Source organism: Ipomoea nil, unplaced genomic scaffold (genome assembly GCF_001879475.1).
Source record: "Ipomoea nil cultivar Tokyo-kokei standard unplaced genomic scaffold, Asagao_1.1 scaffold0688, whole genome shotgun sequence".
In the NCBI taxonomy this organism is placed as follows: domain Eukaryota; kingdom Viridiplantae; phylum Streptophyta; class Magnoliopsida; order Solanales; family Convolvulaceae; genus Ipomoea; species Ipomoea nil.
The window spans coordinates 3,964,596-3,979,740 of record NW_017617116.1 but is presented as its reverse complement, the minus strand read 5'-3'; the positions used below and the strand labels follow the sequence as shown (position 1 = coordinate 3,979,740).

The 15,145-nt window shown below is 35.3% G+C and overlaps 2 protein-coding genes across 4 annotated transcripts; both read right to left on the bottom strand.

Annotated features, from left to right (window-relative positions):
- Positions 1-1,717: 1,717 nt before the first annotated feature.
- Positions 1,718-5,300, bottom strand: LOC109175932 (alpha-1,3/1,6-mannosyltransferase ALG2-like). The gene is made up of 8 exons (XM_019325316.1): positions 5,168-5,300; positions 4,323-4,439; positions 4,023-4,216; positions 3,843-3,948; positions 3,578-3,728; positions 3,193-3,332; positions 2,325-2,491; positions 1,718-2,243 (listed from the first exon to the last, which is right to left on the bottom strand). The coding sequence occupies exons 1-8, from the start codon at positions 5,226-5,228 to the stop codon at positions 1,950-1,952; spliced, it is 1,230 nt and encodes a 409-aa protein (XP_019180861.1). The 5' UTR covers positions 5,229-5,300; the 3' UTR covers positions 1,718-1,949.
- Positions 5,301-6,440: 1,140 nt separating this feature from the next.
- Positions 6,441-14,828, bottom strand: LOC109175930 (ADP-ribosylation factor GTPase-activating protein AGD3). 3 transcript variants are annotated; one of them, XM_019325313.1, is made up of 19 exons: positions 14,747-14,828; positions 14,193-14,402; positions 13,289-13,365; positions 12,702-12,802; positions 12,531-12,601; positions 12,037-12,099; positions 11,790-11,834; positions 11,623-11,688; positions 11,477-11,524; positions 11,234-11,371; positions 10,591-10,806; positions 10,321-10,452; positions 9,994-10,218; positions 9,798-9,884; positions 9,383-9,709; positions 8,288-8,433; positions 8,080-8,173; positions 7,530-7,972; positions 6,441-7,095 (listed from the first exon to the last, which is right to left on the bottom strand). In XM_019325313.1, exons 2-19 carry the CDS (start codon positions 14,235-14,237, stop codon positions 6,981-6,983), a joined length of 2,439 nt encoding a protein of 812 aa, XP_019180858.1. In that variant the 5' UTR covers positions 14,238-14,402; positions 14,747-14,828; the 3' UTR covers positions 6,441-6,980. The 3 variants fall into 3 exon arrangements, with proteins under 3 accessions (XP_019180858.1, XP_019180859.1, XP_019180860.1); XM_019325314.1 differs by lacking the exon at positions 14,747-14,828 and adding an exon at positions 14,540-14,737; XM_019325315.1 differs by lacking the exons at positions 12,531-12,601; positions 12,702-12,802; positions 13,289-13,365; positions 14,193-14,402; positions 14,747-14,828 and having other exon boundaries at positions 11,790-11,839; positions 12,037-12,063.
- Positions 14,829-15,145: the final 317 nt, after the last annotated feature.

Below are 15,145 nucleotides of genomic sequence, written 5' to 3'. Positions count from 1 at the left end.
GTCGTCGCTGGGGCGGTGTGTTTCTCACCCAAAAAAAAAAAAATTGTAGGATTAGATTAATTTTTTTAGATTATTGATGAATTAAAATTGAAATTATATTTCTTCAAAAAAAATTTTGAAATTATTTAATAATTAATATATTTCTCTCTCTAAATCTCTGTCTCTACAGAAAATACTGTACTATAAGCGGGAAAGTAGGCGGGACCCACGGCCACGTCGACGGATTGCCATAGGTTAGCTGGTCTCACTGTCTCGGGGCCGAAAGCGAAGCCCTCAAAACCTGTGTATAAAGGGAGGACGACAGGAAGATCTGGAGCGTTGGGAATGCCAAGATGATTATCCGCCGTTGGATGTGTAAACAGTAGAATTTTGTTGGTTTTTTTTCTCTCCGTATATTTTTTTTCAGAAATGGGGAAAAAATGTGTATTGGGGATTAGAGAAAGTTTTCTGTTTTTTTTTTTTTTTTTTCCTTAAATTATTAATTTTAAATTTAGTTTTATTTTTGTTAGATGAATAATTACCTTTTTTACTGTCGCAGGTCCTTCTTGTCCAATGTCCCTCCGATCGGCCAATGCTACCGACGCACGCGAGAAGTGGGGGCCCTTTTTTTACTTTTTAGAATTTAGATTTTTTTTTTTTTTTTTGAAAGCTAGAATTTAGATTTAAAAACTTGAAAAATGACTCAACAATACAAGTATATAACTATTGACTAAAGGAAAAATAAGAATATGTTGAGTACATGTTGATTTATGCATCTTGTTCCAAAATATAATTATTTACTAGAATCATAGCGCAAAATGCGCCTTGACCCAAAACGACGTCGTTTTATTAAGTTGTGTGGGAAATTAATGCGACGGAGTTTATGTGTACTCTGTTATACAAGAGTAAATACCAAAAATGGTCCCTCGACTATAGCTAAATTCACAAATTGGTCCTCGACTTTCAATTTCAACCAATTAAGTCCTTAACTTTGTAATCTTGACACGATTTGGTCCTCCATCTATTTGACTGTTTGTTGACCGTGATCGACGACCTCCAGAAGAACTTCAGCTCTCGTCGGAGCACGTGCAGACCTCCAGGATGACGTTGCAATGGTTCGGAAACACGTCGTCTTCTTGGCTCTGGTACGAACTCAACTACATTGAATCCAAAGGGAGGATGAAGAAAGGCAATCGGATTTGGTAGATTGCTTTCGGCAGTGGATTCAAATGTAACAGTGCGGTCTGAAAATGCAACCAGAACCTTAAAAAACCGACGATGGACCATGAAATTACATATATATCCTCAAATATCACAGTCAACAAACGGTCAAATAAACAGAGGACCAAATTGTGTTAAAATTACAAAATTAAGGACTTAATTGGTTGAAATTGAAAGTCGAGGACCAATTTATGAATTTAGCTATAGTCAAGGGACCATTTTGGGTATTTACTCGTTATACAATTATGTACATCTGAAACATGCAATTTTTTTTTTAAGAGTTAAGAGTTTATGTCGTTATGTGTATTATGTATTATGTATTATGTTAGATTATGTGCATTATCCTTTCAAAAAAGATTATGAGATTTTATTATACAACTATATACATTTGAAATATGAGATTTTTTTTTAAGAAGTTAACCGCAGGAAACGAAATTTTCAAATATATATATATATATATATATATATATATATATATATATATATATATATATATATATATATATATATATAAACCTTGGTACTAATACTAATATTTAATAAAAATTGTGATTAGTGGCATAATAAATTAAACAAATCTAAAGCTGTATTTGGTATGAAAGACAAAAGTTGAAACACAATTGCAGTACAATTTCAGCATCTAATTCATTCTTGGTTTTTAGTAAGCTCACTTGACCAAAAGTGTGATTTATCTCAGAATCCTAATCACATCCATACTCACCATTTGAGATCACAAGAAGTTTGAAAGATCAGTCCTCCTTCCCTCGAGCAACATCAACAAGATAGGTGTTGATATGGCGGCCAAATATTTTGGTTGAGAATGAGTCGGTGACATGCTGGTGAGCATTCTGGCCCATCGTTGCTGCCAGAGTAGGATCTCGGATGAAATTAGCCATGGCTGAACAGAAGTCTTGTGGGGTAGGATCACAGAGGAAGCCTGTCTCACCGTTCTTCACTGTCTCTACTGGACCCCCACTGTTGCATGCTATTACGGGTTTATATGCTGCCATTGCTTCCAAAGGGACAATGCCGAAATGCTCATCCTACAGAGATATAGTCATAAGATCAAAGGAAAGGTTGTGTAAAACCAGTCGGATTGAAGAGATCATTGCATTAGGCCACACCTTAGGTGTATAAAGAACGCACAGGCATTCAGCGAGAAGCATGTTTCTTTCAGCAGTAGAGCAAGATGTAATGAACCTAACCCGGTCAGAAACGCCTTGTCTTTCAGCCAAGACCTTCAACTCTTCCAGGTATTCAACATTCTCTCTGAGGCGCTTATCAAAGCCACCTGAAACAAAATAGAAAAAGGCTCCATGAATATAGAATGCGGTTATTTTGGAACAAATTCATCTGCAAATATACAATGGCAAACTAGTACCCAACACAATACTGCATGTCATAGGGTAGAATAGATTGATGCAATTGTCAGAAATTTACTTGAAATGATTTCTTTAACATATCTTGCCATTTGTAATTTAACTCCGTAATGATCTCCTATGCAGAATGTCAGACTTCTAAAGATGTACTTGTAAACCTAAACACAAAAGCAACAATTAATTCTGCCCTACCCCCATTGTTATTTAACTCTGTAATGATCTACTATGCAGAAAGCCAGACTTCTAAGGGATGTACTTGTAAACCTAAACACAAATGCAACAATTAATTCTACACTACCCCCCACCCCGAAATACAATTTTGACAATATTGGCTGAAGAAATTGAAAATCTTTTAAGTCTATTGTGATTGTACAAACCTATTCTGAAGTTCTAAGCTCAAACTATGAAATAGTTGCAAACTTGCAATAGCCATATGCATGGAAAGAAAGATCAGAGAATGCCCTCAACTATCATATAATATGACTTATCTAGTATTAAAAGTGATATTTCAAAATCAACAATTCATTTGCAGAGACAGAACTACAGAAAATGCAAATGTAAGATTAGTTATTTAACTGAACCAACTGTACCAAGGAATGAACAAAACCCATACCTACAATAGTCAATGAAGCATCAGCCACGCTAGCACATTGATAATCGTTCAATTCATGATTATGGAGCCTGGCAAATGCAGAGATTGCCAACTCTATATTCTTTTTCCTTTCAAAGCGGTTGATGGATAGAAAGTTTAACCTAAATACAGTGGATAGACAAAGTTATACTAAATCTCTAAGAAAGTTGTACTAATATTGATTTGGATCTATTACAATTTTTTCCTTCTCTTTGGTGATGATGTAGTGGTGTGTGGGAAGGGAGAGCACCCCATTTAAAATTGTAAATTATAAAAAAGAAATAAATAAATAAGAAGAAGAAGAAACATGCATCTCAATGTGTTGAAATCAGACCTCCAATCAATTAGAAATGGAAAAGCTTCTTACTTAGTAGTAGCATTAGGTTTGCTGAACTGATCAACATTTACTGTTGGGTATAGCACAGCCGGTCTAACTCCACGTGCATTTAAATGCTTAAATGTCTTTGCAAAAGTGGATGCAGTAAACCTGCTATTAACTAGGATCAAATCAGCCATACCTACAGTTCATCACACAGTCAGAAGATGATGATGCGAAAATAAACTTGAATGTAGCTAAGAAATGGGAGTGAAAAGAAACGTTAAGAGCTATAAGTATGGCAACCGAAAAAGACCTGTTGTCATTTCTTCTATAAAATCTATAGGCTTCCGATACATCCTCCTAAGAATGGTTGTATGCTGAGCCAGTAAAAGATCTGGAAAATGGCAGTAGAAAACAACCTGTGTAAGGTGTAAGATAATATAAATTACTTTGCTTATAACTCAGAATGCGATTCAATTTTGAAACACAGTACCTTCATTGACTTTTTTAGCTTCAAAAGTGGAATGACAACAGAAACTTGATCAGCCAGTATAATGTCAAACGATGGCCACAGAAACAGCAGAGAGAGAGCAACAAAAATGCATCGCAAATATGCACATACTGCATGGAGTCTATAAAATATATGCCGGGGTAGGAATGATCCATATACATTTACAGAAAAGGTGCCTGTGTAATTAAAATCAATTGGATTAAGAAGAGAAACAAAAAGCTAGTGCAGGAAATAATAGAGAAAAATCTAACCAGAAAATATTACAAGAAGTAAGAAACCAACCAGAAAGAGTCTCCTCAAAACAGCGATTTTTGTCATGGTGTGCAGTAAAAACATGAACATTATGTCCATAGGATGCAAGTTCAACAGCAGCATCAACAATTAGCCTTTCAGCTCCCCCTAAATATTGCGGTAATTAGGAGATAAGTAAAGCTCTCAAAAAAAAAAAAGAGAGAGAGATAAGTAAAAGAATAGATCTCTAAATATCATAATAACAGCCATACCCTTTCATAAGTGAAAATGAAGGACCAAAAAACTCTACCAACTAAGCAATACAAAATGTAATTATTGCATATCAATTACTCAAAGATTTAGAAGACCATTTCATTTTTCATCTAAACAAGCACTAAGATACTCAATGCATAATGCCACTGAACCAATCTACTCCATAACAACCAAGATTCTAACTTTTTTTTATCCGAGCACCTCAAATTTTCAAAACAGCATAAGAACAACAAGTGGCCAAAATTCATCTTTACATAACACTATAACAGACAATTATTTCGAGTTCTTCTCATATAAATGTATAATGAATGAATCATAAAGCAATTTTATTCAACTCAGCAACATGGAATGATCTTTAGAAGAAACATAATAACACAAACAACTGTTAAAAACTCAGTACTAAATACTAAATATATAGATTAATATAAACCAAACTGATAGCTAGTGAGCTTCGGTATGCAGATTGAGAATTATCAGATAACACTGTGCATTTGCAATTTAAGACAAAATTTAATCTTAAGTTAAAACAGAGAGAATTAACAAATTGATCACGAGTAAAAACACTGAAAAACAAATCAAGGATCTCAGTAAAATTAAGAATTTTTGCAAGCATTAATAATTACCGATTCCAAGATCGGGATGGATAATCGCGATATTCATCTTCGAGCTGTCTCTCTTCTCCATTGATGGTCTTCCTTACCGATTGCGAAGACTGTCATAGAAAGAGAAAGGACCGGGTCACAACTGGGCTCTGCCCCGTAAATAAGGATTCTTACCTATAAAATGACATTTAGTACGGTGGATTATAAATAAAAAGTTCATAAAGATGTACAGAAAATATATTATTTTATATATAATTAAGTAATGTACATTTCAAAAAAAAAAAAAAAAAAAAAAAAAAACACAAATAATGTATTTTTAATATATTAAAAATATACATTGTATTTAGAAAATGACAATATTTAAATACTGAAAGTACATTATTTTGAATAATATATATTCAATATATAAATATATTTTTAATATATTAAAAATGTATTTTTTTATAGTTCACAGAATACTGTGTGAAATATATTATGGATCATCAATAAATGTTTATTTTTAATATATTAAATATTCATTTTTATGCAATACGTTAAAAATAATTTTTTAAAAAATTAATTTATAGTACACAAAAAATAAAGATGTCAGTGTTTTACCTTATAATGTAATTCATGATTCACAGTAATATAATGATTGTTCGAAAGAGCGGGTTAGATTATACTTCTTCCGTCTCATTTTATGTATCTAATTCGGTTAACGAGACTTGACTGAAGTTATTTTTAATTCAAATTTTCATAATATTAAATTTAGTGTTAGTATACAAAATTTATATATTTAGAAACTACACTAAAAATAATATTACACATAAAAAGTTAAATTTAAAAATGAGTAAAAAAAAATAAACAAAAAAAGAAAAAGTTATTTTAACCAATGAATACTAGGTAGGACAGATAAAATGAGACAGAGGGAGTAACAATTAAATTGAATTGGTAGCAGTTAAATACATGATGATAAAATAAAAATAAAAATTGTACACTAAAAACAATAGTAAGACTAAAGTTAGGACTTGGGAGCGTTCCCAACCGAGATTAATTGAATAATTAATTTGGTAACCAACCGAGATTAATTGAATAATTAATTTAGTAATCATAAAATTTTAAGTTCGTCTCTCTCAAATTCTCTAGTTTTCCTAATTTATTTAGAATTATTTGTAAGCTACAATGAAAAATATTCTTTATTATCATATAGAGTATATAGTTGAACATACTCCTTGGTTCTTTATATCAATTGTGTATTGTACTCGTCGTCTCCTCATTATTTAGAGACAACAAAAATATTGCCTGCAAAAAGACAGATAAAAATATGGGTTTTACAAAAATACACACTTTTATCAGCACGCTAATAGGGCAGACATATACCACATAAGGTTGGATCCATGATGTTTGAAAATAAGGATACATCACCACCAAGAGGACATTCCCATTCTAAAAGATAATGTACACAAAACCTCACACAAAACCTCTCGACCCACTCAAATCGGAAACAAGGTGAATAATGAACATGTAATAACAGCGCTATAGAATATGAATGACCTCGACCGGGATGGCATTGTGAGAAATATCTCTGTGATGACAATAAAAGGTCAAGCGCCTCGCTTTAATTTTAATGTCATCCATATCAGAGTCATGGGTGCAAATCCCAGCGTTCTTGCCAACCACCAACTCAGACTGCCCTAAACTTGTATAGAGGAGCGTCTATGGGCGAGGATTGATCGGGCCCTAGATCTACAAACGTAATTACAAAATACAGACAACCTGAATTCCTTCTCAAACCAGGGCTAACCTGCGTCAATCCTTCTTCTTCGACCTTCACACTTTCCTCTGTTAAGTCCATTTACCCATTTGCGTTTGATAGTATAGAAAGGACCTCGTGATCGTTGAAATGTGATTCCACTGCAAGATCAATCGGGGTTTTACCTTCCCCATTTACAGCATGCGGATCAGCTCCCCTGCGGTTACATCAGAATTCTCAGTTTGAATGTTTAGTTATGAAACAGCAGTTCACTACGGACTCAAAAGACTAGCTAACCTAGAGTCGTTGAAATGAATATTTTCAGGTTTAGTTTCAAGACAATTTTCTTCTTTTTTTAATTAGACCATGAGGGGTGCTGAGCAGGCCCTAACTGTAGGAGGCACCTTTAAGCTCGTACCATACTCAGACTAATCCTCATTCGCACTGGGCCGACCCAATTAAAGGGGCAAAGTGCTGGCCAAATTGGTTTTTCCATACGAGAGGGGGTTTGAACTCCCGACCTCTCTTAGTTTCAAGACATTATTGATTAAAAAGAACAAGTTGGGTGGGTCTGCAGGTGCATGCACACATCTGTGCACATGAATCTCAAGAAGAAATTGGTAGAATGAATATAATATCTTTTGATGTTACCTTGTAAGAAGCAACTTTGCGAATGTGGCTTTGTGCCTGATAATACATTGATGCAATGGTGTCCAGCCTCTCAAATCAGGAGCATTTACATTCGCACCATACTGAAGCAGCAGCTCCAACATTCCTATGTCCGCTGTTTCACAAGCAAGGTGAAGCAGGGAACACCCATCAAGATCTCCGATTGATTGGCATTCACTTGGAGTTGCACCCACATCTATGCAACTAGGATTCTCATCGATGCAAGGCTGTTCTTGAAGCAGCATTACTTTGGCAAGAGTTAGAGAGGAGTTCAGTAACTGCTTCGAAACGGCATTAACATCTGCATCAGAGTTGACAATGAGGCGATACACAGCTTTCTTATCATTAGACCGGACAGCCTCCCACATCTGTTGTGCCACTGGCCGATAGTCCTTACTTCTCCGGACAAACATTTTTTCCGCATACTATAATTATGAGTAACACACAAATTAATACCAGAATTTTTAAGTCACAAGCACCATGCAGGCACAAAAATTTAAGGAGAAGTCGTAAGAAAAACATGAAAATAGACCTTCGCATGAATAAATTTTTCCTTAGTTGAAATTGAATCGCCCTTACTTGGCTTGCAAATGTAAAGAAGTTGCTGTTTATCAGACTTGTACAAGCTTCAATTTCGAAAGTAACAGGTATTAGCAACCCAAAGTTCAACTAAGGCAAGAAATGAAAAAAAGAACTAATTTTAGAAGTAAATAATTCAATGGTGAAACGGGGATATTTACCTTGTAGGACCAAGATTAACCTGGAAGGCACCTCTTGATTGCAGTGACTCTTCCCAGACTGAATTTACAAATGCATTGCCCAAAGACTCGAACAAGGCTAAGACAGAAGGCTCCCATACTTTAACATCAAGAGTCAGTGACCTCACCTGCAACAGCACAAGAAGACATTCATCAGCAAGGCAAGATTCTAACATGCTGAAATAGTGAAATCTATCAAAATGAAGTCAAACCAAATCTGAAGCTAGAGAGCACCTTATAGCAAGTGCAATAGTGCATTCCAAATTTCCAATGGTTAACACACACATACTAAGCAAGTCTCACCAAATTAGCCAGTTCAGTTTTGACTACTTTAAATTCTATTGTCCCATAGCTGACAATGTGCATTAGTTCAAAACCTAGGTTTGAAATCCCATAGATAGGCATCAACCCAACAAAAACACCTTACTAAAACAACCTTTACGAGAGGATGAAAAGAACCTCATACATTTTTCAATTTATTACTGCATAAAACCTCATAAATTTGTAGCAGCACATAATTCAGAACTACAAACCAAGAGGATGCAAGATATGATTTCAGATGATTTTGACACTCATAAAAAACAAATCAAACCAAGTCGGGGGAACCAAAAATATCTCCACCAAATCAACTCTATGCCCGTATGAATGTGAAATCCATGCATTGACCATTAGTGGATATGTCATTAAAAATTTTCAGTTTTACACTGAGAAATAATTATTGGATTATCTCAGTCCATTGCTTCAATTAAAAATATTTCCACCCAATTCATGCATTCAACATCAATGACTAGTGGATATGCCAAAAAAATTCACTTTACTCGGAGAAATAATTATCCGATCATTTGCATCCATTCCTTTAATTAAGTCTTGAGGAATAATTAATAGCTAGCGTGTAAAGTGCTAGGTCAGCGCTAGGTACATGGGCAATCACCTAAAGGGTTAAGTGAGAATGTGCAAATTCCCCGCTTTCATGTTTTATTAAACAGCATGAGAAATCCCAAACATAAGAAATTTAGTATGTCACTGAGATGTAAAAGGCCTTCAAATAAAACAAGTGATGGAACTACTAAAGTTTACCTTGGATATATGAACGCCAAGGTTACGATGAACACCTGAACACTCAATACAGACAAGAACACCAAGATTTAAGGATGCCCAATCAGGTTCAGGCGCACCACAATCTGCACATCTGTCATTCCCACATACTTTCCGTAATGTGTCAATTGGCTGTTCAGTTCTCACAGCAATTTGTAACTGTTGTGAGTTTCTTAAGGGGCGTTCAAGATGGGTAGCGGCTAATCTCTCAGATGCATGTTCATCAGGGTCAACATCATAGCTATCAAATGAACTACTGTCACTTGCAGATCGATGATGTCCACTGCCCATTGGACTAGCAGGCAAACGCTGCAACAAGACAACAATATTTGTTCAACTATGCAGAGATTCAAAGACAACTTTAGAAATACTGCCATATCTGTCTAATGTAGGTTACCCTTTCAGGAGCCTGAGAACTCAGTAAAGAAGCAATAACTCCCGTAATCTTCTCAATCCAATCCATTTGATCTAGGGCACTCTCAGCCTGCACACACAAAGGGAGAAAGTTGAATTTGCATACCCTGAACAAAATAACTACATAGCAACATAACATAATGGTCAGATTATTTTAAAAGGAAACTATGACAATTCACCTGCAATGTGTAACTTTTTGTTGGTGAGATAATCCTGAAGCAAAACCGCAGATCTGACTGGTCAGCATCAACCTTTATTGTTGATGTTAATAGATTCACAGTGTGATGAGCAACAGACTTCTCATCATGCACCCCACCATGATGATGGGAAGAAAGCCAGCGACTCAACAGTCCAGAACCAAGCTCAGAACTATTCCTCTGGCCAGAAAGTTGACTACCTGATCCCTAAAGAAACAAAACTCAGAGTCAATAAGAAATTAAGAATTGAAAGAATTGGAGTAAACTAGATTTTCAGGTTTTCCACAACTACTGCAACATGTTACTCACAGATGGTTTGGTATTTTGTTTGCGATAGTAATACAACATTCCTCGGCTATCAAGAACAAAAAACCGTCTTTTCCAGTCACCTCTCAAGTTTGAAGAGCGTTTGGAAAGATAACCTTGTCTGATGGTTTCAACCTGAAAAATGACCTCAGTTGTTAAATGCACATAGCGTGCAAAAAGGAAGAAGAGAATAGTAAATCATGCTAGAGAAAAGGAATAAAGAAATGTTAACTTCTCTAAATAGTTTCTATGCATAATGGGTAAATCTCTTACCTTCCCCTTAGCTGCAGATTGCATAACTGCTTCTATCTCCTTATGTGAACTTCTACCAATGGCTTGTATACCATCTCCATTAGGAGATCCGTTAGAACCACTTGAAGACCATCTGCTCTCTCGATCAATCTGCCTTTTGTATTCTTGCATCTTCTCATTAAGAGCTGCCTGTTCATAGTTAGACCGCTCTCTAGATTGCCGTGCATATGTCAATACCTGCAATAACAATGATGCGATGCTTGAATACTTCCTACCAACGCAATAGCACACACTCAACCAGTCAAGAATCCAGGACTTTTCAAGCCAATTACATGACGTCATCCTAAAATTTGGAAGCATTCAAATGTATTCATTTTGACAGGTTGCCAGATAAGATCCACCCCCCCCCCCCCCCCCCCCAACACACACAGACACACACCAAAAAAAAAAAAAAAAAAATTGTGAAGGAAGGGAAGTGAACATGATTTTTTATTCACCTAGTAAGATATTAAACCTGACATCAAACATTGGAATTAGTAACATGCACAGTGTCAGTATGCCACCAATAACCTCAATTAATAGGAATCCTAACTAAAAACTAAACAGCGCAACATGGTGTTTATGATTTTCAACCTTGCGACTACTAAAAGACACTAGCACCAACCTGATTGATGTAGGGCTCCATTTGATGCAAAAGTTCATAGCCTTGCTTGAAGTAACGAAGGTGGGCATCCATCGTGCCACTAACTGCTTCCAAGAATTCAAACCTTTTCTTTGCTTCAACATTTGAAAGAGCAGTAACCTGCATTGCAAGCATCCAAATTGCAAGAAAATTGAGATATTTGTCAGAATTATAAGAAGCAATCTGATTGAGAAATCAAATTATGTTAGTTGCAAATTTACTCACCAAACTGAACCTTGCTTGTTCAAAGGCTGACCTTGCATTATGAAGTTCCTACACCAATTCCATGCCATGTTAAAGCCTAAACACAAAATAACTACAAAACAGTGGCATTTAGCTATGCACCGAACATAATGGGCTTATCAGAATACCTCCTCTAGCATGCTCGCTACGTCACTCTTCGTGCCTTTCCTTAGTGACAAAAACTTATCACGTGCCTTCAGAAAAAACTGTCTGTTAACTTCCCCCGCTTGACAACAATCATTATTATCATTCTACAAATAAAACATGTACTCAACTCAGCAAATAAGTTGATTACCTGATCGTATAAAAGGCTAGCCTTGTCAAAGCGCTTTCGAGCTTCCTGCACTAATGACACCCCTTAGGAAAAATTTACTAGGAAAATTATACAAAGAAATTAAAGCACTGATCATCGACTTAGAACCAGAAGCATAAAAAAAACATAATTATCAGAAGCAATCCACACTTACAAATACAAATCAAAACAAATGAGATCCACAAAGGCAACATATAAACCAGATTGAAATTCAAAGGAATATTAGTACCTTGACCTCTAGCAAATCTATGTTAACAAAATGCAGCAATCGATCGTTCAGCAAGTGCTCAACCTGAAAAAAAACAATATATTTCATGGATGTCAGTGAAGAATAGTGTGCTTTTGACCATCTCTTCTCTCTCTGTCTGCATGCATGTGTGTGAGGATAGAGAGGGGAGAGAGAGAGAGAAGTGGGGGGTGGGGGGGGGGGGGGGTGCGGTGTTGAAGAAACAAATATTTAAATTATTAACATGAAAATGATAGAAATTAGTGAACTATGCAGGAGATTGTTTTCTAAATATACTGGAAAACCAACAGAACAAGGAAGTTGATCAATCAAAATGTAACAAGAATACTGGAACTTGTGCAAACAACCTTTTGACGTAAGGCATTTCATGAATTTCACTAAAGAAGGAGCCGCTTGTACAGCACGAGAAAATGCTAAGCCCTCATGAAGGTAGAGGTTTAACTATTTAAGAGCAAACTGACAAGTGAAAATTGTACCTGAGACCTAAGAACTTCCTTGTATGTCCCAATTTCCCTCAGTGCAATAGTGAATTTAGTCATAACAGGACCTACAACAGAATTCAACTCATCATTAATGCAAGACTTAAATGGATCTCATTCAAATAAATGATCCAACATTATAACGATAGTGCCAATAGTAAGGCATACCTCCAAAAGCAACACTAATGGGGTCATTGTGCCCCCCGCCAAAGGTTTCCAGAGAACTTGCAAAAGCAATGTCTCCATCATATCCCTCTCCAAGCCCTTCCCTGCAAGTTCAAGAATAAAATGCTGAATAGAGTACCAGAGTAAACCAAACCAACAATAGCACTTGGAAAGAAATATAGAAATCTAGCATAGATCATAAATATATGGTGTAGAAGTAACAAGTAAAGAAAAGATCATTTTAAACCAACCAAGTAAAGAAAAGCAGATGTCATCAGCACTTGGAAAGAAGAAGAAGAAGAAGAAGAAAAAAAAAAAAAAAAAAAGACAAGTAAAGAAAAGATCATTTTAAAACAAACACATTTTCACTAAAGTATGATCTGCTAGACAAATCAAGTAATGAAGCCAGCCTTAAATGAAAGATAAAAATTTAAATTGTACTATAAAAGCAGAAGAATAGCAGTGCAAGAATTCAAGTGAGAGTATCTGAGAAGTGGATATGAAGATTATGTCCTCAGAAACATGACCTAATGAGGATATTCAAGTTCATATAATAAGAAACAACTGGAACCTGCTAAATTTTTACTCACGTATATTTTCGACATCCTTTGTAAAACTTCAAACTTCTCTCTCTCAAAGTTTCAGCACTTTCCTCCAAACTTTGCAGCTGTTTGTTAAAATGACAGAAGTATAAGATAAAGTGAAAACCAGGATATATCACTCCCCTAAAACCTAGCAAAAAGTACAAAGATAATAACAAACAACGGAAAGTATTAGAGAGAAAAACTATATGAATGCACATTAGCTACAAATTACGCATAAATCCAAAAACAAAATGACAACACTATCTGAATTAGATTAAATGATATAGGATGCTAATGGGTAAGAATAAAAAGACAACAGTTTAAACCTTCATAACACATGACAAAATTCTAGTGGAAAACAAATGGACCACACTACACATATAACACATGAATTGGCTAGGCCATTCCTAAACAGGATGATTGACAGAGACTCAGGTAATAATTCTACAGTTCAGCTCCTCATATAGATCATTCTTTCATTCAGTTCCCTAGGAGGAACTTCAACTAGTATTCAACATCTTTGATCAATAACCTATTGTAATTTTTAAGTTCAATGTATCAGTATTCATTCAAGATTGAATGTTTAGATTTGAAAATGAAAAGTCTGCATCAGAACCCAGTAACTACTGCATAGATCACTTACAGAAATTTAAGTGGTAGCCCACAACTAAACATATAACTTAAATTGTTTCCCTTTACATGTATCCAACAAGAGATCAGCCAAACTATCAGAAATGTTAATTACAATAAATAAACACGAAATTCACTCTTTTAATCCACCATTTCCTCAGTCATACCGAAAGACAGAGAAGGCAATACTCAAAAACATAGAAATCAGCTAAATTGAGATTTGATCAAGCAAAGCTCAAACTTGAGAGCTCGAAGCAGCTCAAAGAGATATAGAGCCAACCTGCTTACGGAACATAGGAGAGTCATCGAGCTTAGCAAAAGGCATGTTTGCAAGACTGATTTAAGGCCCTTCCTGTATGCAACAACTCTCAATTAACATCCCAAACTCCAACCTCCTATCTCAATGCCGCACTAAGATCTATCATCTTTCTCCCCGATCTTCCAACACATCCAGCCCAGACCCGCCCTTTCTCAACCACCGCGAATTACACTGAATTATTTATTTATTTTTTTAAGAAAAAAAGAAAAAAACAGGCGAATAAATTAGCTAAAATTCTCTGGAGAGGATAAAAGTGAGCGGAGATTTAGCTGGTACAAAACCCTAGAAGCATAAAGTGGGAGAGAAACCCTAAGAAAATCTCGGGAATTGAATCAATGTTTTGTTCAACCTCTTCGATTTAACTCTAGGTATTACTGTTACACTGTAAGTTTGCAAGCTTCAACTATCAAAACAGTGCAGAGTAGTTCTGCAGCTGAAAGTGTAAAACCATGTGTGTAGTGTAGTGCTGTGTAGAGAGAGATACAGATGAGAGAGAGAGAGAGAGAGAGACTTACAGGAGACAGACAGACATTGTTAAAAGACTTGTTTCAGAGCTTTCCCTTCGCATTCTTCTACCTTTTGTTTTTTTTTTTTTTTTTTTCTCCCCTTAAAAAATCCACTCTTTTTTTTAATTGTTTTCATTATTATATTTATTATTATTATTATTATTATTACAGTATTATTTTATTTGAAAAAAAATATATTATTATTTTATTTAATTCTTTCTTTTTGTTGTGAAAATGCATATAGAGTTTCTCTATAGCAACTGTCACCAAAATTTCCCCCCAATGCGGAGAACCCACCGTTCACTTTGAATGGCCATTTGATATTTTTCAACCAATTAAATCTCTTAAAAATAATTTTAAGAAATATATTTATTAAAAATCACTGTATCTGGGAGACAATTGTAGGAT